Raw genomic sequence first — 26,221 nt, 5'->3', positions numbered from 1 at the left:
CATTACCTTCATCTGTTGCTTTCCAGATACTAGTTAGAGTCCGTAATGCCATCATCTCCAAATGCATTATTGACGAAGGCGCATCCACTTGTGTGATGTCCGTTGTTGTTTGGAAACAACTCAAGTCACCCGAGTTGTCCCCCTCCACCATCACCTTGCGTGCTTGGGATGGACACTCCTCCCAGCCCCTTGGCATGTACCGCAACTATCCAGTGACCCTTGCGGGCAAGACTGTCCATGTCGATATCAAAGTCATTGATGCCCCTTTGGATTATAACATCCTCTTAGGTCGTAGTTACACATATGCCATGTCAGTTGTCGCGTCTGTGGTGTTCCGCAAGATGTGCTTCCCCCATGAAGGGAAGATCGTTACCATTGATCAGTTGACTTACTACAAGCCGGCATCCGTGACCTCCCCCAAGTCCATCATCTCGTCAATGTCCGACAACCAATCTTCAACTCCTTGCACTAGTGTCTCGCCCGGAGTCTATAAGGATTCCTCATTGTTGGGTGCCTTCCCTGGTCCTCCCCCTCCCATTTCTGAACCTACTTCCATGAGTGTTTGCATGTTACAAGTGTCACGGGCTGCCCTTAAGCAGTCTGGTACACCTGATCAACAGCCAGCTCCTCAGCATCCTGCTGTTGCTCTTCCAGCTAAACCCTCTGGACCCACTCCCTCAGGACCTCCTCCATTTGTGGGTGCCTCTCCTATGTTCCCTCCAGGAATCGTTCCTCCAGGTCTTAACCATCCAGGAGCTATTCCGCCGGGACATTATCCTGCCAGCCAGATACCTTTCTTATTCCCCCTCTGGGAAAAACTTTCTGTACCTGTCATGGCTTCGTTGGTCCTTCCTAACATGACTCTAGGGATCCTAGTGTGGTACATCAATCCCCTGCAAACATTCCGCTTGGTAAGCCAAGACCATATCATGCTTTGACCCTGATTCAATCGGTCCCCATGACCCCTGCCACTGCTTTAGTGCCATTACAACCTCAACAGGAACCAACTCCTGTTGTGAAAGCATCTGGCCAGGGGGGCAAAGCCAAAAGGAAAGATTCGAAGGACAAGGCTCCCCAAGCTCCTCCAGCCCCTAAGGCCCCAAAGCCGTCACCCCCGTGCGCTTTGTGTCAAGTTGTTGGGCACACCACCAACAATTGTCCTGAACTTCCTCAACTTAAACCTTTGGTTCATGAGGCATTCCCAAAGTCAAATGTTCCGAAAGTCCATGTTAACTTACCGGTCCCACCTAAGAAACTCAAAATGCTTTGCACAAACCACCCTTGTGCCTTGTGTGATCTTCATGGTCACTATTCCCATTATTGCCCTCGTCTCAATGAATTTCGTGATTGGCTTGGGGTGATTCGTGAATACGAGACCACTCGTAGAGGAGCCTCTACTACTCTATCGGTGGATTCTGGTTCCACCATGTTTATTTGGGGTAGCATCGAATGTGTTCTAGCCACGAAAATTGGTGAAGAGGCTAAGGCACATGAGATCTCCAATACCCAGAACGGGTTTGGACAGATTCTAAACAGTTTGGGAGATATTAAAATAATCAATATTTTTAATGGAGTCCCTAAGTCTAAACTTAGGGAAAATAAAATATTAATGTGTATTAATATAAAATTAAGTTAGAATGATTCAAAAGTCATGGATCAAACTAGATCTAATCTTAGCCGTTGATTAGGAACTTAATCTCGTCCGTTGATTTGTCAACGAGAAAAGTATAAGAGGAGGCTTGAGGGTCACTTGGACAATACATTGAGGAAGACCAGTCAGTTCAATTTCTAGAGCGGGGTTAGCTGAGAAATTGAACCAGTGGTCTGGTGAGCAGTCAGGAGGCAGCAAGTACGGAGCAAAGAGGCGGGATCAGCCACAAGAAATCAGCGTTAAGGCAGGAGAGGCAGACGCAGAGGCAGTAGAAGACTGCACAGTCACTTGCTGGGCCTGCATGAGTGACGCAGAGAGGCCCAGGGCTGACGTAGTCAAGCAGGGGCTGACACAGAGGGTTTGAGAGCCATGCAGAGGTCAGTCGAGCTGACGCTGGGATTGGGAGAAGTGTTGGAGAATTATTTCTCTCTGTGGGTAAGCTAGTTTGGCACCCTGTTGTACAGAAGAATCGCTAAATAATAAAATCCTCCCTTGCTGCACCGGTTTTCCCACATTGGGTTTTTTCGGGGATTGTTGTCCAAAATATCTGTGTCAATGTGTTAATGCTTGTGCATATGTTTGTTTTTGTATTACGGTGTGATATCTGCAACAGTATTTCTTTTAATGTTTATTGAAGTAATTTCATAAATAACTTATTGTGGAATAAGTATGAAAAATAAATCAGTTGCTGCAGTGATAGAATGTTGACATGGTATCAGAGGAAGTAATCAGTGACAGAAAGGGAATATTAGTTATGTGTCGAGACCACGATGCAGAGGCATCCACGTCAGGGGACTCACAAATTTTCAGAAGATTGCATAAAAGAAAGAGATTTCGATTTCTCGATGTTGGCTTCCAGGCTGGAAGAAGAAGTCGCGTGTATGACTAGTGCTGCATCATCAGAGGTATGGTATATAGACAGTGGAGCTTCGTGGCATATGACGGGAATCAGGGAGTGTTTCTCAGAATATCGAGAAGAGAAGATGAACTTTCAGATCACCATGGGGAACAAGGCAAAGTGTACTCCAGTAGGGAAGGGTACCATAGTTTTTCAAACAAAATCGAGAGAATGGTTTTGTGCTACAAATGTACTGCATGTACCAGGATTGGGGATGAACTTACTTTCTGTGTCGCAACTACAAGGCAAGGGCTATGACGTCTACTTCATCAAGGAGAAGGTATATGTCAAACACTCGAGTTGGAAAAAGAAAGTGCAGATCGGGATCAAAAGTAATCGGTTGTATAGATTGCAACTAGAATCACCAATGGCACTAATAGGCAGTCATGGAGACAAGGACTTGAACGAACTATGGCATAGAAGAATGGGTCACTTGCACCATGGAGCTCTGAGAATTCTCAAGAGCACTGTAACAAGAGTTTCGAATCTGAGTACGGAACGAGATGATGTATGCAGGGGATGTGTTCTAGGAAAGTATGCCAAGACAACATTTCCTAGGAGCAAACACAGGGCCAAGAGTGTACTAGGATTGATACACTCTGATATCTGCAGACCTATGTCCATCAAAGCTCTCAGTGGTGCCGAGTATTTCCTTACCTTCATTGATGACCACTCAAGGAAAACTTGGATTTATTTTCTGAAAACCAAGGATGAGGTTTTCTGTCGATTCAAGGAGTTCAAGGCTCTAGTGGAGAATCTGACTGGGAAGAAAATAAAAGTTTTGTGCTCAGATAATGGTGGAGAATATGTCGATAAGGACTTCACTGATTTTTGCGCTAAGGAGGGCATCAAAAGAGAGTGGACAACTCCCTATAATCCGGAGCAGAATGGGGTAGCAGAAAGAAAGAACAGGACTATTGTAGAAGCAGCTAGGGCCATGATGTATGATCAGGATATGCCAAAATTCCTGTGGGCAGAAGCATGCAACACAACAGTCTATGTTCAGAATAGGACTCCTCATCGAGCAATAGGCAAGATTACTCCAGAGAAAGTCTTCACAAGGAAGACACCTAAAGTTAGTCATTTCAGGATATTTGGGAGTCTAGCATATTGCCTCATACCCGAAGAAAAGAGGAAGAAGCTGGATCAGACTGCAGAAAAGGGATGTCTGGTAGGATATAGCAAGAATGCTAAGGCATACAGAATCTATCTTCTAGGGATCAGGAAGGTAGTAGTACGACGAGATGTAAAGTTCATGGAGGACAGGTCTTTCAGAAGATCTCGCGAGATGCCTTCCGAGGAGCAGAGGAAAGAGGAGTCGTTGGTTAAGCCTCTTCAACCAACAGAGGTAAAGAATTCTTCCTCAGAACAGGAAGATTTTCAGGATGAGGAGGAGGAGCGAATAGAAGCACCTATTGGTAGAGGAAGAACTAGCAGGGAACTTCATCAGATTCTGCGAGATGCAGAGGACTTCATCGCTGCGCCAAGAAACAATACGAGGGAGCAAAAACAGCGAGATAGATATCAGGCATTAGTAGCTCAGGATGGAGAGCTTGCCAGTTTCAAGGAGGCAGCTCAACATCAGGTTTGGCTCGATGTGATGGTAGAGGAATACAACTCCATAATGGTAAATGATGTCTGGGAAGTGGTGCCTAGACCTCAAGACAGATCAGCGGTAGGTTCAAGATGGATCTACAAGATCAAATACGCTGCAAATAGTAGTGTTGAGAAATACAAGGCCAGGTTTGTGGCTAAGGGGTATGCTCAAAAGGAAGGGATTGACTATGAGGAGACCTACACCCCAGTAGCTAGGTATACATCTATTAGGACCGTGATATCTCTTGGAGCCCAGATGGGATGGGAGATCCATCAGATGGATGTCAAAATGGAATTTCTAAATGGGGTAATAGAAAAGGAGGCATGCATTGAACAACCAGAGGAATTTGAAACTGATGAGAAGAAGTCTCATGTATGCAGATTGAAGAAAGCCTTGTATGGGCTGAAACAGGCACCAAGAGAATGGTATGGTCGAATAGATGGCTACTTGCAGAAAATGGGGTTTGTCAAGAGTGACGCGGATCCGAATCTCTACTATCTGGTTGTAGAGAACGAGTCACTAATCTTAGTATTGTATGTGGATGATCTCTTTCTGACAGGATCATCCAGACCCATTGGGGACTGCAAGAAGAATCTAGCCACAAAATTCAATATCAAGGATTTGGGACAAATGCACTACTTCCTAGGGTTGGAAGTTTGGCAGCAGAAGGGAGAAACCTTCCTTGAACAAGGGAGGTATGCTACAGAAATCCTGAAAAGATTCGGGATGGACTGTAGACCTATGGCTACGCCAATGATCACCAACTGGAAGAAGATTGATGCATCAGAAGACAACGATGTCGATACCACCCTATACAAGCAGCTCATAAGGTCCCTGATGTATTTGGTCAATACCAGGCCAAACATTTGCTACTCTGTCAACACCCTCAATCAGTTCATGGTGGAACCGAAGAGGGCGCACTGGGCAGCAGCCAAACATGTTCTCAGGTATTTACAGGGAACAGTCGATTATGGACTCTTGTACACCAAGAGTAAGGATATCAGATTGAGTGGATTTACTGATGCAGATTGGGCAGGAAGTTCAGTGGATCAAAAAAGTACCTCTAGGTACTGTTTCAACATTGGATCAGGAATGACCTCCTGGTGCAGTAGGAAACAGAAGTCTGTGGCTCTGAGCTCATCTAAGGCAGAATATATGGTGGCAAGCACAGCTTCATGTGAGGCCATATGGCTTAGAAAACTACTTGTGAACCTATTCAAAAGGAATATGGAGGCGACCAGGATCATGTGTGATAATCAGAGTTGCATCAAGCTCTCTGAGAATCCAGTGTTTCATGATAGGTCGAAGCATATTGATATCCGGTGTCACTTTGTCAGGGACTGTGTCCAACGAGGAGCTGTACAATTGAGCTACACTCCTACAGGAGAACAGGTGGCAGACATCCTCACCAAGGCCCTTGGAAGGACAAAATTTGACTACTTCAGGGAAAAGATGGGGATGGTAAAGAACCTATTTCAATAGCAGAAATGGGAGTGATAACTGCAAGGATACAGAGGGAGTTGTAGTGCGGATGTAGTGTTAGGAGAAAGGACCAACAGCAGCGTCGATGCAGAGGGAGTTGTCGTACAGATGCAGTAGTGGCAGTAGCAGAGCCATGGGCAGTAGTACAGGATGCAGCAGTGCAGAGGATGTTGGGCAGGGAGGCTTAGCATCAGCACAGGAACTGATGCTAGATGATCAGGGTGATACTTAATGAGGAGTATTACTAGAGCACAGTCCTCGCTAAGAGGGAGTGTTGATTTGGGGTAGCATCGGATGTGCTCTAGCCATGAAAATTGGTGGAGAGGCTAAGGCACATGAGATCTCCAATACCTAGAAAGGGTTTGGGAAGATTCTAAATAGTTTGGGAGATATTAAAATAATTAATATTTTTAATGGAGTCCTTAAGTCTAAACTTAGGGAAAATAAAATATTAATGTGCATTAATATAAAATTGTGTTAGAATGGTCCAAAAGTCATGGATCAAGCCAGATCTAATCTTAGTCGTCAATTAGGGACTTATCAGCCGTTGATTTGTCAATGAGAAAAGTATAAGAGGAGGCTTAAGGGTCACTTGGAGAACACACTGAGGGAGACTAGTCAGTTCAATTTCTGGAGCGGGGTTAGCTAAGAAATTGAACCAGTGGTCTGGTGAGCAGTTAGGAGGCAGCAAGTACAGAGCAGAGAGGTGGGATCAACCACTGGAGATCAGCGCTGAGGCAAACAAAGAGGCAGCAGAAGACTGCGCAATCACTTGCTGGGCCTGCGTGAGTGACACAGAGAAGCCTAGGGCTGACATAGTCAAGTAGGGGCTAACACAGAGGGTTTGAGAGCCGCGCAAAGGTCAGTCGGGCTTACGCTGGGATTAGAAGTGCTGGAGAATTATTTCTCTATGTTGGTAAGCCAGTTTGGCATCCTGTTGTACAGAAGAATTGTTGTATTATAAAATCCTCCCTTGCTGCACTGGTTTTCCCACATTGGGTTTTTCCGGGGACTATTGTCCAAAATATCTGTGTCAATGTGTTAATGCTTGTGCATATGTTTGTTTCTGTATTACAGTGTGATATCTACAACAATATTTATTTTAATATTTATTGAAGTAATTTTATAAATAACTTATTGTGGAATAAGTAGGAAAAATAAATCAGTTGCTACAGTGATAGAATGTTCACACACCAGTCAACCAGAACAGGGAAACTCTGGCCATACTATTGTGATCCATCCCCCGATGTCGAGATGACGGACACCACAGGCCCCATTCTTTACTTGTCGTCATCCTTGAGTTCCTCGTAGGAAAACCTTTCTGAGGTTTCTGTGCGTTTCTATCGAACCTCCTTCGAAAGAATCCCAGGTCTCAACATCAGTAGATCCTCCATCTACTAGTCCGTCGTCTACCATTCAAGACGATGCATATGTGAACCTTATTTCTCAGGTTGATGCACTAGGTAATCCCGCCGCATCATGTAGTCAGTCTTCCTCCCGTCCGCCTGAAGAGGACACCATGGAAGCTGAGTCTACCCCTGATTACCCCTACACTTAAGTAAGGGGGCATATCTTCAGAGGATTATTAAGGTCATTCCCTTCCTAATTCTCCCCATGCGCTCTACCTCCAAAAATTTCTCTCATAGCACATCCCTTTGATTTGCATGTCTTTATTTCGGCCATGAAGTTAGGTATATTGCATCATCTCATCAGTTGTCATTTGCACCTTTCAGACGAATCCATCATCCACACCATCTATCGGTCATGCCGACGGTGCAAGTCGCTTCTCTTGAAATCTAGCCTCGACAGCCTGGGCCATTTTTACTCCCTTGCATACGTTAGTTCTTTCGAATGGCGAGTGCATTGGATCTGCCACCAATAATTAGGCCGAATATGATGCAGTGATAGGTTTGCTAGTTGATGCCCTCGCTCATCGCATCCTTCATCTTCATGTTCGTTTAGATTCCTTGCTACTTGTCATGCAATTGAATGGTGTGTATCATGTGCATAACGAAGTCCTTTTTAGAAAATATCTACGAGTGAAGTTATTGGCACGTGAATTTGAAATCATTACTTTCAGTCATGTTCCTAGAGCCCAAAATCACTATGTAGATACCATTGCAAACAACATTCTTGATTGGTATTTATCACATGTATACCACAGAAGACAACTATAAACAAAACAAATGGCGAACCATCATCGACATATAAAATGCATAATCATATATGTATCATATAAGTGTTTGGAGCCCATAGCTCTAAATACATTCGGTATACCCATAGCATACTAGGGGGCACATAGGCCCCTACATATCCTTTGGAGGATCTCGTGCCAAGTTGGGCCGAGATGCTTGAATCCCTTTTTTGAGCACTTGGAACACAATGGCACTCCACAAACTCCTCCTGCTAGGGGGCATCATTCCCACCTTTGCATACTAGATCAATATCCCATGCTTGGGGGCATGATGTTTTTTCCCCTAGCCATCCTCTCACATAAGTCTTGGCCTAAATCCCACTAGATCTAGGTATGGTCAATTATCCTCCCATTCCTTGGATAGTTTGTCCTACCGACCTCTCTGGCGAGCCATATGCACATCGCATATCATAGACATTTGATACCATATCTTCAAATATTCTACTCTATACCACCTAGTCCCCATGTTTGACTTAGTGGGTGAGGATGATTCTAGACCTCCTCTAGTAGTTCATTCTCGTTTTCCTCTTCCCTTAATTCTTCACCAGGAACCATCATTCCAAGAAGCATTAAGGCCATCTTTAGACAAGTAAGGCCACTTGCCTAAAAGTCACAAATCCTGATTCTGACAGTCGGTTTGTCCGCTACAATCTCCACAAGATTTAGGGCCTTTTCCTCCTCTCCAAATTCACCACAGCTCACTTAACAAACGAATACAAATTGGAGGGAAAGCGTCCTTTCATTGAAAAATCCCCAATTTTTCTATCGCCCATTGCAACTAGACCGTAGATCAGTTTGATGAACCGTCAGTACCGTTGGAAAGCTCTCACTGAGCTCTATAATGGGTCTTCCTCAGTTTTTGATGATTTGACACTTCACCAAGAAATCATTTTTCATGAAAGGTCACTTCGTCACCGCTCAAAATTGAATTTCGTCATAAAGAGACACTTGTACTTTGAGGTCCACATCCTCTTAATACTTGTCATACCACACATCGACCTTCGTCATGAGTAACCATCATTTACTCATGTTTTCATGGTCCCCAACGGGCCTAGTCTGCGTGGCAACATCATTGAGTCACCCTTGTTCAGAGCATCTGCGACGAGTCACCCTTGCATTCTTGGAGTCTATTTCATGTCCCATCATATAATGTCACAGTATTCCATCCATATTTGCATACTGTTCATCCTATGTTGCCCATTTTGGCCTCCAGTCATACTGTCCCCATCCCCTCCGGAGTTGAGTCAGTTGCTGCCAAGTCAACCATGCACTTTATGCTTTGACAAGGGTAGTCATCTGTTTGTCCCTCAGTCCCACTTTTTCCCCATTATCCCTAGTGTCAGTCCATCAGTCACATTACTATTTTCCCTCGTGCTTTAGTTGAGGATCCTCATTGCCTCATCTATCACAAACCCTATTCTGTCGACATCAGCTCATTTATTCCAGAAGAACAGCCTAGAGGGCGGTGTATCTTGGTTCTAGCTTCCATTCTTGTTCGGCGCCTTGGATCGAGCAGAGGGTCTCATTATTACCCTTTGACTTGGTCGTTTCATGTTCATGATCCATACACTTGATGGTCCAATGATGCAGCAGATTGTACCAGTGATTCCCGGGTGTGTGTGAGATGTTTCAGACCTCATGAGGGGGTGGCCCTTCAGGTAGCCCCCCACATGCCCGGATGCATACCTACTATGCTACAGCCTCAGATGCAGTTCCGCAAAGTTGATGGGTTCAGTTCCTACCGATCGTAGTGTTCATAGCATGCACGTCTCCTCCAGATGATCCATTCAGTTTTGTAGAGCCCTTCCTTGTTCAGCAAGGCTTCTCCGATTGTTCTACCCTCCCTCCCACCCATTTTTTAAGGGAAGGGGCTTTGTATCTCATGTACTCAGATATTATTGTATTCAGTCCTGGCTCATGTTTTTTCCAGGTGCATTATGTATATGGGACACATTGTATTATTTTCTAGCTCTGTTATGCCAGCATGTCATGTACCATTCAGCATGTACTTCATTGCTCAGTTTTATATTTCTGGGCAAACCATTATTTTTGTACTAAGTTATCTCGGCGGGTATGGGTATGCCTCCCCCGCCTCATTGAGGTCCGGTACCACAACATAAAAGGAGACTTGCATTAGTCTCGCCCCCTCTGTCCCTATCCTCTTTCAATTTAGCTTCATTGGTCTCTCTCTCTCTCTCTCTAACTCCCCTGTGTTGTCTAGTGATTGTGTCTTTACAACGTACTTCGGTCATACCAGTGTTGTGGGGGAGCGCCTCCCCCCCCCTTCGATCCTGCTCCCAATCCGCGCTCCGAGCAGGAGTGACTCGGGAGCGGGTCGGGAGCGCGCTCCCTAAAAAAAACGCTCCTTGCCTTTTTGGGAGCGTTTTGCCTTTTTTGAAATTTTTTTTTTTGCAATGATGTTCCAAATGCAATTTTTTTTCAAAGAAACAAATAAGTTTTGAGTGGGGCAGCTTAATGATCAAGTCTATGGCTCTAGTATTGATATGCGATTCATGGTAATGTTAAATTCTTAAAGTAAAGTGACATTCTCCTTAATCTTCATTTTCATCCTTTTACTTAAATTTTTAACATTACCATGAAATGACTTGGGATGTTTGAGAGTGGTTCCGACCTCATTGGATTTCATATGCAGAAAGTAGAATTTACATTTCATTCAAAATCCAGTAGACTTATCAGTTTTTCAAGATTTCAGGATTGCAATGTTTCCATTGAATTTTGTCATGTATTAGGGTATGGAACTCGTATTTAATCAAGAGCACCAGTCCCTCTATGTACGTTGATGTTAGTGACATTGCTTGTTGAACTCCTCTATCATGACCCTCCTAAAAATGTACGCATCACTCAAACAAAATCTTGGCTTGACATGCTATGCTTTTTCTATCTTATGTTAATGCTTAGAGGGTGATATTAATGACAAAGATTCCTATACAAATACAGAGGTAATGACAAAGATACCTCTGGATATTAATGCTTAGAGAGTGATATTAATGACAAAGACCTTGATTTTCCAACAAGACTAAAAAATTAGACATTTCTCGTGGTGGCAAGATGCCCAAGCATAAGCAATAGATAATGGATTTACTTGTCTTTTCTAGTTTCTAGTAGTTTTTATAACTACTGACTCTTTCATATTTATTATGATATTCTTCTAAATAATATATGACAATTTAAGTTTGAAGTTGGCAATTATAACTCATTAGTAATGAATTATGAATATGATGCTTCATGAAAGTTGAAAGTTGTTTCATTTCATTTTATAACATTTCATTTCATGTTAGATATTATTTGTTGTAATGGTTACATTTAGCTTACAAGTAAAACTTTGGTGATCAATGATAATAAATGTTATATATTGAATTTTGAAAGCTTGAAACTTTAAGATTGATGAATCATGAGACTCAATATGTTGTATGTTACTATGTTACTAACTTGTGGACGTGGTTGATGAAGATTATAACTTCTAGATGATTGTTGTTATATGGTTCAATCTATGTTTTCTTATGTTTTTTATATCTAATTCATCATTCTACATGTTTTTTGACATATATGTATCAAAGTATAAAAATATAAAAAATATATATATATTATATAAAAACGCTCCGGGATTCGCTCCCAAACCGGGAGCTTCTGAAAATATCGCTCCTGCACCCATTTTTGCTCCCGCTCCCAAGTAACACTGGGTCATACATTTTGCTCCTACCACTCATACATTCGGGGGCAATCTATTATCACCAAAAAATTGATTATCTATCCTAATTTACAAGATGGATTGAAGTACACCATGTAAAGCCAATTTTACCATAGTAAAATTGCTTTCACTATGAGAAATTACTTAATAAACCACCTTTTTTAAGTAGTTTATAGTCAAACCCATGAAGAATAATTAAATAAATCACTATTTATTTGATTTTCTTCAAGGAATAATTAATTAAACCATTGCTTTATTATTATTCCTTGTTAAATTTGACCCAATCATGAAAAATAATAAGATAAATCATTATTTTTCTTATTTTTCTCTAAAAATAATTAATTAATCACTAATTAATTATTATTCTTTGTCAAATTTGACTAAATCCCTTAGGAATAATTAAATAAATCATTATTTGTTTATTATTCCTTAACTAATTCCTTGAGATGATAAATAAATCATTTATTTATTTATTATTTCTAAATAAAAGTTTAAATACTTTTTCCCTCCTAAACAAATATAATAAAATATTCCAAGTGGTTATTTCAAGAATGGGATCAATAATATTTTATTATTGCTCATTATTCGAGGATAACTCAATATTTTGTTATAAATAGAAGGGTTTTCCATTCATTATTCACTTTTTATTATTTTCATTGTTGCACTCACTGTTGTAACTCTGATTATTTTCATTGTCGCACACCATATTTTTGTTGGGTTTATGCATTATAGAGAGAGACTCTACAGTAGCTGAAGTGATCCAGGTGGATGTTGGTGGCCACCCACCTATCCCATTTGGATCCCCACAACTGTCTCTTTCAGTTTCTCTGTTTCCTTAATTATAGCACAGTTTACTATTTTTAGCAGTTTTTCGGGTCCTAAACTTTCGAAGCCGTTTTGAGGCCCTAAACGACGTTTTTTGGGAAATCCACCACCAGCGATTTTTCTGCTTAAAAATCGTCTTTTTCATCATAGTCCTCGGAGAGATCTTTCCAACGGGCTATCATGCGCGTCAAACGGAGATAGTACGACCAATTCGCGACCCCGGGAAGTTGATGTACCAACTTACCCAAAAACGAGGCCCACAATTTGGCGTTTCATCTTCTAGGGTTAGGTTTTGGAATGTGAAGGGTTTTCCATTGTTTCTCAACAATAAATAGGCCCTCGAGCCTCATTGTAACACAGTTTTTGGAGAACAGTTCAGAGGCATGTAGCCGACACATCTCTTCTCAGAGATAAGCTACCATCACCCTAGCTGGGTTATTTCCATTTCTATTTGTAAGCATATTTCAGTATTTTACAGTAATGAAATGAAGTATTATTTCCGCTGCATATTTGTCTTTATGGTTATCTCTGTATTTTATTGCGTTCCTGTTTAAATCTGGATCATGAAGACGTTTGAGGATAGCCAAGAACCCATCCCATAGAGGGGGATTGGTAACATTTATATGTTCTCTTCACATGTGTTATTATTAAATTATTCTTTACATATTTAGTTTCCATTGGATATTTGGGGTTATTACTCTTTCTTTCACTGTTTAACTACGATTGTAGCATAGATCAGAATTTTGGCAGGTTTTGTTTCTATCTATAGTTGCAGATCTACAATGTTTAGCAGTCATTTTTTTTGTTGATATTGTTTGTCATCCACAATCTTAAGTGGGTTCTTTTCGTACATCATTGAGAAGAAAACACTACAACACTTCATGATCAAGGGCTTCCGAAGTTCCTATGGGCTGAAGCTACAAATATCATCGTGTATGTTCAAAACCGATGCCCTCATCAAGCATTGGACTCCAAGACTCCCGAAGAAATGTTCACTGGTAAGAAACCCGATGTCTCTCATTTTAGAATTTTCAGAAGCCCCGTATATTTTCATGTACCAAAAGAGAAAAATCTGGGAAGAAAGGAGTCTTTGTGGGCTATAGTAAAAATTCTAAGGGATATAGAATTTATGTGGCTGGTCAAAGGGAAGTTGAGATAAGTCATGATGTCACCTTCGACAAAGATATAGCCCTCAGCAAGATCAACAACCTTCCTATCCCAAGGACAAATAAGCTGACACCAAAAAACAAGGTGCAAAAGAAGATGAAACAATGTCGGATATTGATGAACCTATGGATCCTATTGATCCTCCTCCTTAAGAGCCCTCCTCCTCCAAGAGGAGACCCTCATGGCTTAGGGAGACTCTCGAAGATGCCGAGAGACATATTGCACCAAGGGGGACTTTCTGTGAAAGCAAGAAGCTGAACAGGTATCAAGGATACTTGACCGTCATGAGCATTATCATTCAAAATGATCCCTCATCATTTGAAGAAGTCGTGAAGCAAACAAGTATGGAAGGATGCTATGAATGAATAATACGAGTCAATTATGAAGAATGATGTTTGGGATGTGGTCCCTAGACTCGAGGACAAATCGGTTGTCACCTCTAAGTGGCTCTTCAAAATCAAGCACGGAGTTGATGGAAGTGCAGAAAAGCTCAAGGCTCTTTTTGTTTCTCGAGGCTTCTCTCCAAAGGAAGGAGTAGATTATGATGAGATATTTGCACTTGTTGCCCGATACACCACCATATTCTCGATTATAGCCCTTGCTGTCTCGCAAGGATGGAACCTACATCAGATGGATGTCAAGACCACTTTCTTGCATGGTTCAATCAAAGAGGAAGTCTATCTAGAACAACCTGAGGGGTTTGAGGTTCATGACCAGGAATCTCATGTATGCAAGTTGAAGAAAGCTCTCTATGGTTTGAAGCAAGCACCCCAGGCTTGGTATGAGAGGATTGATAATTATCTGATGAAGCTGAGATTCACTAGAAGTGAAGCCAATCCGAACCTTTACTTTAAGGTTGAAAATGATAAACCTCTCATTCTGGTACTTTATGTGGATGACCTCTTTCTAACAGGTGCAGACCCTCTCATTCACAAATGTAAGAGGGAGTTGGCTTCTGAATTTGAGATGAAGGAACTAGGACCGATGCACTACTTCCTAAGATTGGAGGTTTGGCAAAAGCCAGGGGAAATTTTCCTATCTCGAGGAAAATATGTTGTGAAGATATTGGAAAGATTTGGGATGGTAGACTACAAGCCTGTGACTACCCTGATGGAACTTAACTTTAAGAAGTTATGTGGTAGTGTTGTCGGACCTGAATTGAGAAATGCTTCTGAGTATCGTCAACTCATAGGAGCACTGATGTTCTTGGCGAACTCCCGTCTAGACATATGTTTTGCAGTTAACACATTGACCCAATATATGGTTGAGCCTCATCATATACATTGGATTGGTGCCAAGAATCTATTGAGATATCTTCAGGGCACAATCACTCATGGACTGAGATATACTGCCGGAGATGTGAGTGCGTGGTTATTCTGATGCTGATTGGGCTGGCAGTGTGGTGGATCGCAAGAGCACTTCTAGATGTTGTTTTTCTTTGGATGAGTAAGAAGCAGAAATTGATTGCCTTGAGCATTGCCACGACCGAATACATAGCTGCTAGTATGGCCTCCTGTGAAGCTGTCTAGTTGAGGAAGCTCTTTAGTGAGCTGTTTGGACATGTGCTGGATACCACCGTGATCCTCTGCGACAACCAAAGTGGGATCCGATTATCAGAGAATCCCATGTTTCATGATCGCTCCAAGCATATAGATATCAGGTACCACTTTATCCAGGATATGGTACAACGAGGAGCAATAAGGCTCCATCACATTGGGATTGATGAGTAGGTCGCCGATATTTTGACAAAGCCCCTGGGGAAGGTCAAGTTCTTGGCCTTCCGAGAATGACTTGGAGTCATGGAAAGACCCCCTTATAAGGGTCCTGAATGACATGGACATTGAGCTCTAGGAGCTCCGGGGGGCTTGGAGTACTTCTTGGAGTGATGAGAAACCACAAGGTGAGTGGTTCAGCCTTCCCCTGTGATACCCAGTGGCGACATGTAGGCAAGATGAGTGGTTCATCCTTATCCTGTTGAAACATCCTACCCATGCAGTCTGGGACTCATGGGAAGTACCTCTCATCTAGCCAATGAGTAGGGAAATGAGGATAGGGACCATAGTACTACTGATGGATGCATCGTGTACTACCGTACTCCCTATGCTAGGATGACCGATATTGATCTGGGATCAATTGGAACTGACTTCGGGTCAGTAAGAGTGGTATGAGACACTCTCTTTTGATTGGAACTGACTTCGGGTCAGTAAGAGTGGTATGAGACACTCTCTTTTATTTGGGACTGACTTCGGGTCAGTAGAGAATGGTATGATACATTCTCAATCACTTCTTCTTCTTCATAGTTCAGCAGAGAAGTGCAGAGCAATGCATTGATGGCAGAGATAGTACAGATTGGCAGATGGATTAGCAGATGGAGTTCTCCCTAGTTGAGAGGGAGTGTTAAAATTGGAAACTAGGGCCAAACTCCACATGGGTCATCTTATTTATGACAACTGATATTTTTCTTGGATTCCTCTCTCCGAGAGGTGTAGGATTGATCTAAAGATCATCCGATTCCGACATGTACAAATGAAGTTATGAATTTATTTTGATTATGGACAAATTGTCAAGGTCGGCCAACAAACTTATGTAGGCTCAGAAGCCAATCAATCACGTCTATTCATCCTCAACATTTCATATAAATACATGATGCCTTAGCCTTATTTGGACACACTCATCTTCACACTTCTCTCTCTCTCTCCTCATTGATTGGGTACGGATTTCTGGGCCTCTCTCTCTCCACACGTCCGAAATTTCAGGAGAGCGAAATTTCAGGAGGCTGAAATTTTAGGAGACCGAATTTCTGGACAATTTGACCAAGTGTTGACTAGCATGCGTTGACCTCCTTTGACTGCATTTTTGTGAGGGCTATCTCTGTTTGGGTAGGCCGCATTTTTGGGCACAAAAATCAAGGCTAAACATTGACTGTTGACCAGCGTTGACTGCAGCTAGGGCTGACCGCAGGTGGGCTGTTTGACCAGACTTTGACTGGGCTGAATTTGACTATTTTGAGGGTTGTTTTATCTTGTTGTTTGGAGGCCGAAGTTGACTAGGTTTGACCATGCTGAATTGAGGAAGAATTCTGCCCTGTTGACTAGCGTTAACTTTCAGGGCTCTTTTGTTGCTATCATATATTATCATATTTGTAAATTGTATTATCTCTCTCTCTCTGTTGAACTATTGAATAATATAAGAAGAATTGATCAAGGGTTTCCCCACATTGGGGTTTGTCCCTGGCTAGTGCCACATCTTGTTTCCTCTTGTCTTGGCTTGTCTTCTACTGTTTATGTTTATGTTCTATCTGCATTTTACTATCATGTTGATGTGATTTCTATACTGGATATTGATATTGGGCTAATAAAGAAATTGAAGTAAAATTGCTCTAAAGCATAGAACATACCATTGTTGCCTAAAATTAACAGTTAGCCTTGTCCTAAGGCCTCACTTAAATAGACTTCTCTAAGCCTTCTTAGGAACCCTCTAGATCTTAGAGGAATTATCCACTTAGACTTAGGATTTTAATTTTCTTTTTAATTTTCCTTTTATAATTTTAAACCCCATTTGAGTCTGAAACCCCTTCACTTGGGTCTTTTGCCCACAAAGTCCTTTTGTGACCAAAATTCTCACAAACCCTAGATTTGGGTTTGTGGAATACCTCCCAAGCTACCCATTTCAACACGTATATTTTTTGTTCATTTGCAACTAATGACCTATGTCAACTATATTGCATATGATGCTAAGTCTTCTAGGTCATGGTGAAATCACATTTAGAAATGAACATGAAAAGTAAGCTAACGATCTTATGCTCCTTTGAAAGATAGTGACTTATAATAAAGGAGTTTGTATAGATATATTAGAGATCGTTATGTTAGCATTCAGATTCTTTCCTTGCATATGAAGACTAGGTTTTTATGAATGAAATCTCATGTATAGATGGCTTGTCAATAACATCTCTAGTATTTTGCAACTAACTCATTAGTATGCTTGTAGAATTTGCAATTCTTAAATGGCAAGTCTTGAAGACTTTAAATATTGAAGCATCTAGGGTTTGTAAACCCTAGCAAAGGTTTGAATTAGAAAACCCTATGAACAAAACCCTAACTAATCATTTATGTTGTAAGAAGAAGATCTAGCTCTTAAAGATAACATAAATGACATCATGTTGATGTGAGGACAAGGTTGGTGAAAAAGGTCCAAGTTTAAGAGGGAGTTGATCTTCCTCAAAAAGATAAGTACTCTACATCTCCTTTCTTTGATTACTATTGTTGATATTTTGTCGATGCACTTTGCTTAATGATATTTGTTCTTTCATAAGCTTCTAATAAAGTTTGCCGGTCAAAACAAGAACTATCTAAGCTTGACTAGCAGATGGAAAAATTGGAAGAAATTAGCAACGCACGAAGATTTTTCTAAATCTTAATAGACGTAAATGAAGAACGAGAAAGTAGTTTGAAGTATGCATTAGAGTTAATTAGATGGAAGCACGAAAGCAAGACTTAATAAAGGGGAAGAAGTTCACTTACCTCAGCTGGAAAGAGGGAGTTGTAAGAGCCGAGAAGCTACAAAACTAGATCTCCACGGATGAACAAGTAGTTGATATAAGGGAAGTATGAGTACTTCCGACACAAGCTTGGGCTTGTAGTTATCTCCTCCCTAATTGAGAGGGAGTGAGGGTGGACACTGTGTTCTCCATGTGTCACATACTATGGCTAGGACTAACAATCGTAAGCCTAGTGCATGAACACTGGTAGGGAGAATGGTGGATTGGATAAGCATCAGGGATGTACATTCTTGAGTCATGTATTGTGGTTGATTAGGATTAACTGTTGATTTGGGGTAGCATCGGATATTCTCTCACCATGAAAATTGGTGGAGAGGCTAAAGCACATGAGATCTCCAAGACCTAGAAATGGATTGGGCAGATTCTACCCGGTTTAGGAGATATTAAAATAATTAATATTTTTAATGGAGTCCCTGAGTCTAAACTTAGGAAAAACAAAATATTAATGGGCATTAATATAAAACTGGGTTAGAAGGTTCTAAAAGACGTGGATCAATCCAAATCTAATCTTAGCCGTTGATTAGAGATGTAATCTCGGTCGTTGAAGAACCAACAGGAAAAGTATAAGAGGAGGCTTGAGGGTCAGTTGGAGAATACACCAGAGTGATCAGTCAATTTGATTTTCTATAATGGGGTTTGCTAAGAGAAATCGAACCAATGATCAAAGTTGCAACGAGGGGCAGTGAGTGCATAGCAGAGAGGCAGAGATAGTATCGGAAGACTAGCGCAGAGGCAGAGAGGCAGACGCGGAGCCAGAATGATCCATGCAGAGGCCAACAATGACTGCGCAGAGGGCCAGACGGCCTACGTGAGTGACGTAGAGGGTCAGAGAGGTTGCGCAAAGCCTCAGAGGGCTGGCGCAGAGGATTTCAGGCTGACGCAAAGGCCAGTGGGGCTGACGCTGAGCCTCAAAGAGGTGCTGGAGAGACTTTCGTGGAGCAGACTTTCAGAATACTTGCTTTCGAAGAGAGGTATTACTGCCAGATAGATTTCTCTGTAGGGTGAGCCATTTTGGCACCCAATTGTACTCAAGAAAAGTTGCTTAATAATAAAACCCTCAGAACTGCTGCACTGATTTTCCCAAGTTGGGTTTTTCCGGGGACGATTGTCCAAAAATAACAATGTCCCTTGTGTGTTTGTCTATTTCTTTCAGTTGATGATCTGTAGATGGTTGATACTGCATTTGTGTTTATTTCAGTATTTATATGGGTAAATAACTTGTTCAGTAATTGAACAAGTAGGTGAAATAAACCAGATAGTGTGGGAAAATTTCTAACGGGTTAGACTTAGAAATTTCAACATTAACATCCTAAGTTGGATACATGGACATGGTAAAGAATAGTCCAAAGGACGTACTTTTCCTTGGGATTAGAAAATGGTCTTGTGAGGTCATACCTTCAGTACACCCGGGTGGGGTATGTGCCTTAAGAGGTGGTGGTGTCCAAATTAATGCCTCCCAACATTGTGTTCTAATCTAGTGGAGAGATAGAGCATACTTGTCAAGGCCTTGGTAGTTTGACAATGTTGGTTATGATGATGCTATCATCATTGATGCTTATCAATCTAAATCCTTTCTTATATGAATATTTCAACTTGAGATTATCCTATTGAGTCATTATGAATACTTCCCTAGTTAAGAGGGAGTGTTGAAGTTGTAACTAGTGTCAGTCTTCATAATGTAATGTAATTTTATCATTGACATATTTTATATATTCATTATTATTATATTTTATTTTTGGTCAAAGCATGTTCTTCATGCTCAAAGAGTCAAAAGAGTCAAAAAGAAATTTATTACGAGTCAAAAGAAAATGTATTTGAGTCATGTCCCATTTGGACATTTGTAAGAAAAAGGAATTTGAATTTTTGTTTGAGTCAAAGTCCACCAAATGAGAAAGTTGGCCCAGTCCTCCAACAGACACCTATTCGACCTCCTAGACAACTATATATAAAGGACAGTTTGACCCATTTGAAGGACAATCAATGATCATCACAATAAGTACTTTCTGCACCTAACAAAAGAAGAAGCATACCAAATTAAAGAAGAGAAAAGGTAAGAAGAATCTCACACATGTGATGTGAATAGGCCAATTTTTTTTCTACTATTGTAGGGCCAAAATTTCAGGAAGTTGACCAATTTTACAGATGTTGACTTTGACTTTGGAGGTGACTTGGAGGAGGGTTGGACTTGGAGTTTTTGGTAGCAGTTCTGATCTTGGTCTTGGTCCTGGATATCTCATTTTGATCTGATTCTATGAAAGAAGGATTGTTGGGATTTGCCCTTGGCTTGCAGCCTAATTTTGGTGTCTCTTATCTCTTTGTTTTCTTGAAAGATTGAATAATTGTATGATTGCTTCATGAAAAAATCATAAGAAATAATAAGAAGACAATTAAACATTCACAAGTAATTATCAAGAAGAGAAATCAAGATTAAACCCTATGCACTTGGTTTCTTAACAACTTTTAGTTAGATCAAGATGGAATTTTTTACTCTCAACTTTCCCTCCTTCCCACAAGAATTTTCTGATTTTGCAAGCAAGGCATTCCACGATACTTTTGGGAAATAAAAGAGCTGAACATTGGTAAAGATGAAGAGAAGGACTGCTTTGATGAGAGCAATTTTCCCAGCAAGGTGTAATGACCCGCCTATAAATAAAATACGAGTATTAGCATACATACGAGGCCTCCATATGATAGCTACGTATGCATAGACCCACATGTATCGCACTATATGTAAACTAGCTACTACAGGAGGAGATATAAATTAAGGTAATAAATTAATACCACACCAGAGTATCATATATATGATAAGTCCTTAAAACTAGCAGAAAATATTAATTTTAAAGTACAGATTAAAATTTACAATTTAAAATTAAGAAAATAATAAATTAATAATATAAATTAATTAAAAAAATATAAATTTAATAAATTTAATTAATTCATAAAAAAATATATAATAAATAAACTTTATTAAATTAAACTATGTATCCAAATAAAGATCAACGAAATCAAATGAGATTTGATTTCATAAAGTACACGTAACCAAAATTTTGACACGGGGATGAAGAGAAAGCGGTGGATGAGGAAATAAAAGAGGAGGGAAAAACCAGTTTGGGGGGGCAGCAGAGTGGAGAATAATTTTGAATACGAGTCTTGATTATACTGAAGTTTTTGGGCACGGGGGAATCAGATTGCTTCATTTGTAAGCTTTCTGAGACTGAGTACCTAGGTTGTACTCAGTTCGGTAGGGTGGTTTTGACCGTTTTGGTGACATAGCCAGTCAAGAATTGCAGCAAAGCAGATAGACTTTCAGCAGATTTTTCAACAGAGCAGACAGCGGGACAAGATTTGCAGTAAACAGATTTTCAGCAAAGCAGAAAGGTTAGTATTCATTAGATTAAATTTCTTTAAAATTCTGTAATCATTATTTCAGGTTCTGGAACTGCTATTTAGAAATTAGCCTGAGGTTCAGGTTCTTACACAAGGTTTATATCTTACCCCCCATTCTTGTATTCTTTTTTCCATTTTGTCCAGAATAGCTTGCCAAATTTGGGATGAACTTTGAAGAATCTTCGAGCAAGATAGGCATTCATAGATATTTGAAGAAAAGACCATGATTCAACACTAGGGAAACCTAAATTCTACAGATCATATGTAGCTGCTCTAAGGAAACATTTCAGCAATGAACTTGACATCTTAAATTATTGACTTTATGTTCGAAGGCATTTAAGAAGCTGTCTAGAACATTTTAAAATCTCTGAACTATTATGGTGTAAGTCACAACCAAATGAAAAGTGTCATCTGCAAATTGGGGGTGATTAACTTCTCTAACTCCAAGGGTTGTGCTAATGCCTTGTATTTTCCCCTCAAGCCTTTCCTTTTCCAATTTCTTTCTCACAGATTCTGCCATGATATTATATCACAAAGGAGAGAAAGGGCATCCTTGTCTTAATCCTCTTCAAGCTTTGAAAAAGGAAACAGGTCGTCCATTTAAAAAAGGGGAAATGCAAGTCAATCCAATGCATGCCTTAATCTAACTTATGAATTTACTGCAAAATCCAAACTTCACATAACAACATATAGGAAAGAATGCTTCACGTGGTCAAAACCATTAACCATATCCATTTTTATGATAATACTGTTCTCGTTTGCTTTGTTTGAGTGAATTTCCTCTTGAACCAAAATAATGTTGTCCACTATTTGTCTTTTCTAAATAAAGACACCTTGATTCTCTAATATAATTTTGTTGATAAATTTCTTAATTCTAGAGGCTATGATTTTTCACTGGATTTTGTAAGCTGAATGACATAAAGATATAGGTCAAAATCTAGAAAATGAAGAAGGATCAAGGTCCTTTGGAATAACTGCCAAAAATTTGGATTTGGTGCTTCCCCCTACTTTATTCTTCCCAAGAGTGTAATTCACCATCCCTTTTAGATCCAATTTCACTATATTCCAGAAGACTCAGAAGAAGTGAATTGAAAATCCATCTAGCCCTGGTGCTTTGCCTTCTCCAGACTCCATACAGCTTCCATTATCTGTCCCTCAATTTCTTTTATCAATGCTGAATTTTCCTCTTTGATTATGAAAGATGAGATATTTTATTGAGCTGATTTGCGATTTCTTCCTCTTCATCCAAATATAGTCTTTCATAGTGAGATCCTGCTGCCTCTTTGATTTCTTCAAAGTTGACTATTCTTTGACCATCTTCCAGAGTTATACGTTTGATGTTATTGCACTGTCTTCTAGCTTTATTTTGCTTATGGAAAAAGGAAGTATTTCAGTCCCCCGACTTCAGCCATAGACTCCTGGATTTTAGTCTCCATTCCTTGGCTGGAAGGAATGATGGGAGAAAACATTCTCCTATTGGGTCACCCACTTTTGGTGGGTAACAGTCTTGACATCACATCTTTATTGGTAATTTTAAATGGTTGTCAAGGTTATTTGCTGGAGAACTCGCACAGACTAAGCACATATGTTTCAGTGCCCTCTCATACTGTGGATATTCATTAGTTTATTGAGGTGATTTCTTTCTTTTGGGAGTTAGTTGAGTTTGGATTGATTTGGTGCATAGATAGATGCATTATTTTATTGCTTCGTTGACTTGTCATTAAATTGGAAATCACATGAACCATGATGGAGTTGGTTGCTTGCACACACGTTGAGAAGCACTCCTATCTTGCTCCCACATGTGTGGACCAATATCCCGTGGAGTGCTCCTCTTGCTATGCTTTATTATTTCTTTGATGTCTAGGAGGGTGCACCAACTGGATTAGTATTATAATATTTCCTTGACATCTTAACATGGTCAATTTACTTTCTTTGATGAAGACATTGGAGCTTTGGAAACATTCTCATGTTATGTTTAGAAGGGTTCACCACCTCATGGAGTTCTCATGCTTTAGAGATATGGACATGTGGTATTGCCAACATTATTTATGTAATTGTTGATCATATCCTCTCAAGTTATTTGAGAGATTATTTTTTTTTAATGCATTCCCAGGTTAGATCTAGGGATTTGAATTGAATTATTATTATCTTATTGAGTAGTTTGATGAACCAAAAGCCCATATAAACAAGGCTCCTCCTCTTGGACTGGTTGTTGATACTTTGGATTCTGGAGAAACACTAAAGATATTTAATTGGTTACTGTTGGAGCTATTTGGCACTTGTTTTGGAGCTTTATTGTTGATGATCTATGGCAGATTTATTGCATCAAGTTTGTATATGAAGGGCTGGAAAAACTGATAATGCTTTTCCTATAGAAAGAAGTATAATAGTGATTGATTCTTCTCTTGTCCTTTCTCATCTAAATGTGGAGATGTGACTTCATGCATAATTTCTTAATTCATATTGGCTGTAGACATAATATTTCTTGAAACATGTCCCTTTCATTGTGAATTTAGGAGCTTTTCCTAAGTTGAATCCTTCTCAAGAAAATCTCTTGTATTGGGCAGCATTATATGTGGGTGAACAAGTTCTTGATTGGGGTAGTTTGCTTCATATTCTTCATAAAAATTTATATCTTTGCTTCCCTATTAGGCTGCATATGCCTAACTTTATCCTAGGCACTAATTCTATTCTCAACCAAACAAAAACAGAAACTTAAAGCCTTGCTTATTTCTGTGCTTGGTAAATCTGGAATATACTGTTAGAATCATTCAAAAAACCAGTTTTTCCACAATCCTAAAAACATTTTTCCTTCTGTCATTTATTAGGCTTGATTTCTGTAAAATGAATATTCAGTTTACACCTAAAAGATTACAATCAAATCAGATTTATTTTTAGCCAAATAGACCCTCATTGCACATTCAATTGCTTGGCTAATTTTCTGTAAGGATAAATTTGAAAATTTCTCATTGAAATTTATCATAACAAAACCAGATTTCATCTTAGTCTTGACAGTGCTAATATTCTGAACCTTGTGCAATGGCATCGTAGCCTTAGGGATTCCCCCTTGTGCCAGAGAAGAACCAGCCAAAAGTGAGTTGAGATCTACCATGGTGACATTGGTAGCTCTCTTTAGTGTCCTTAAAGTCTTACTTGAGCTTTAGGGCTTTCATCTCTAATGTAAGTGAGTTGTAACAAAAGCACACAAATACTGCTGAGAAAACTTTGTTAGTACAAGCTACAATTTTTCCTGAAAGAGATAGAAAAGGGAATTGACCGATCTGAAACAAATAGCAGTTGAATGTGATAAAGATTTTATACATAAGAAGATACATGAAGCCCCCAGGACACCGATCTTCTTTGTGATAAAACATAAGACCCCAACAGCCCAAGATGTTCCATGGAAGTTGAACTTTCTAACATGCTACTTACAATAGGGTTACAAACAGGGAAAAATAAACTGTTTTTCAAGGATTTCCATCTAATACTTACTGCAAATCAAAATATAATTATAAAGAAAACGTTGCCAATACCTTGCCAATGACATGACCACCTGCTTCAAAACCTTGAACAATGATTGCATCCACACCTGCTGTGACTGCTTTCTCTGTGTCTCCAAATGAACCCACCTGTCAAAAGAACTGAGAAATATGAAGACAAATGACAGCACTAACAAGAACTTCAAAGACATAGAAAACAGTTTCCAAAGAGAGTATATTTATTTGACAACTTACAGTGCAGTTTTCAAAAAAATATGCGTGCATATTTATTTGACACCTAAGTCACATGACACGTCCTCCAGGGTCCCGTGTCCCGTATTTTACGTACTGGACACGAAAACGGCCCTAATACGTGTCGAATACGGTTTTTATCGTGTCCTGTTAAATGGAATACGTATTCGCCAGTTTTCGTCGTGTCCTGAATTTGGAAAACGCGTATTTCGTTGGTAGAAAATGTTGCCTGCATAAGCTGCAATTTTTTTTGAAAGAAACAAATAATTTTTGAGTGGGGCGGCTTAATGATCAAGTCTAGGCCCTAGTATTGATATGCTATTCATGGTAATGTTAAATTCTTAAAGTAAAAGTGACATTCTCCTTGATCTTCATTTTCATCCTTTTACTTAAATTTTTAACATTACCATGAAATGACTCAGGATGTTTGAGAGTGGTTCCGACCTCATTGGATTTCATATGGAGAAAGTAGAATTTTAGATTTCACTCAAAATGCAGCAGCCTTATCAGTTTTTCAGGATTTCAGGATTGGGAGATTGTAATGTTTCCAGGTGACACCACCTGCTCGAGCTACCCCTGCTACCAATAGAGGACATGGTCTACCTCCTATAGCTCTTACTTCTAGTTCTTCAGCTTCTAGAGCATAGCAAACTCCACTGCCAACTCCACCAGCACCAGCACCAGCATCTACATCTAGAGGGAAAGGGAAATCTGTGGCATTTTCTCGCAAGAGGGGCAGAGGAAATCAATAGGATTAGACTTTAGTTATTTTCTTATGTGCTTGTAAGTTGTACATGAACAATGAACATTGAATATTCAAGAATCAAGACCAAGCATACAACATTCTAATTTCTAAATAGTAAATTTTGATTATATTTATTTTTTTAAAGTGAACTATGAACTTTGAGAAGTAATTATATTTTAATTTGATTAGATAAGCTGCAACCTGCAATTTAATATGGATAAAAAACTATATTTCGGTATATATATATATATATATATATTATTAAATATATATAAAA

At 39.9% G+C, this 26,221-nt stretch overlaps 1 protein-coding gene across 1 annotated transcript in view; it reads right to left on the bottom strand.

Annotated features, from left to right (window-relative positions):
* The window catches only part of LOC149251894 (uncharacterized), a 305,498-nt gene that overhangs the window by 132,393 nt on the left and 146,884 nt on the right, over window positions 1-26,221 (bottom strand). Inside the window, exon 3 of the mRNA XM_089459620.1 lies at window positions 25,002-25,097. Within this exon, the coding sequence (XP_089315746.1) occupies window positions 25,002-25,097 (96 nt within the window). The remainder of the gene's footprint in view (window positions 1-25,001; window positions 25,098-26,221) is intronic.

Source organism: Pinus tabuliformis, chromosome 7 (genome assembly GCF_031772625.1).
Source record: "Pinus tabuliformis cultivar Carrire ecotype Pingquan chromosome 7, CPIR1, whole genome shotgun sequence".
NCBI classification, from domain to species: domain Eukaryota; kingdom Viridiplantae; phylum Streptophyta; class Pinopsida; order Pinales; family Pinaceae; genus Pinus; species Pinus tabuliformis.
The sequence above is the reverse complement of the archived record's forward strand: the minus strand, read 5'-3'. Positions and strand labels throughout refer to the sequence as shown.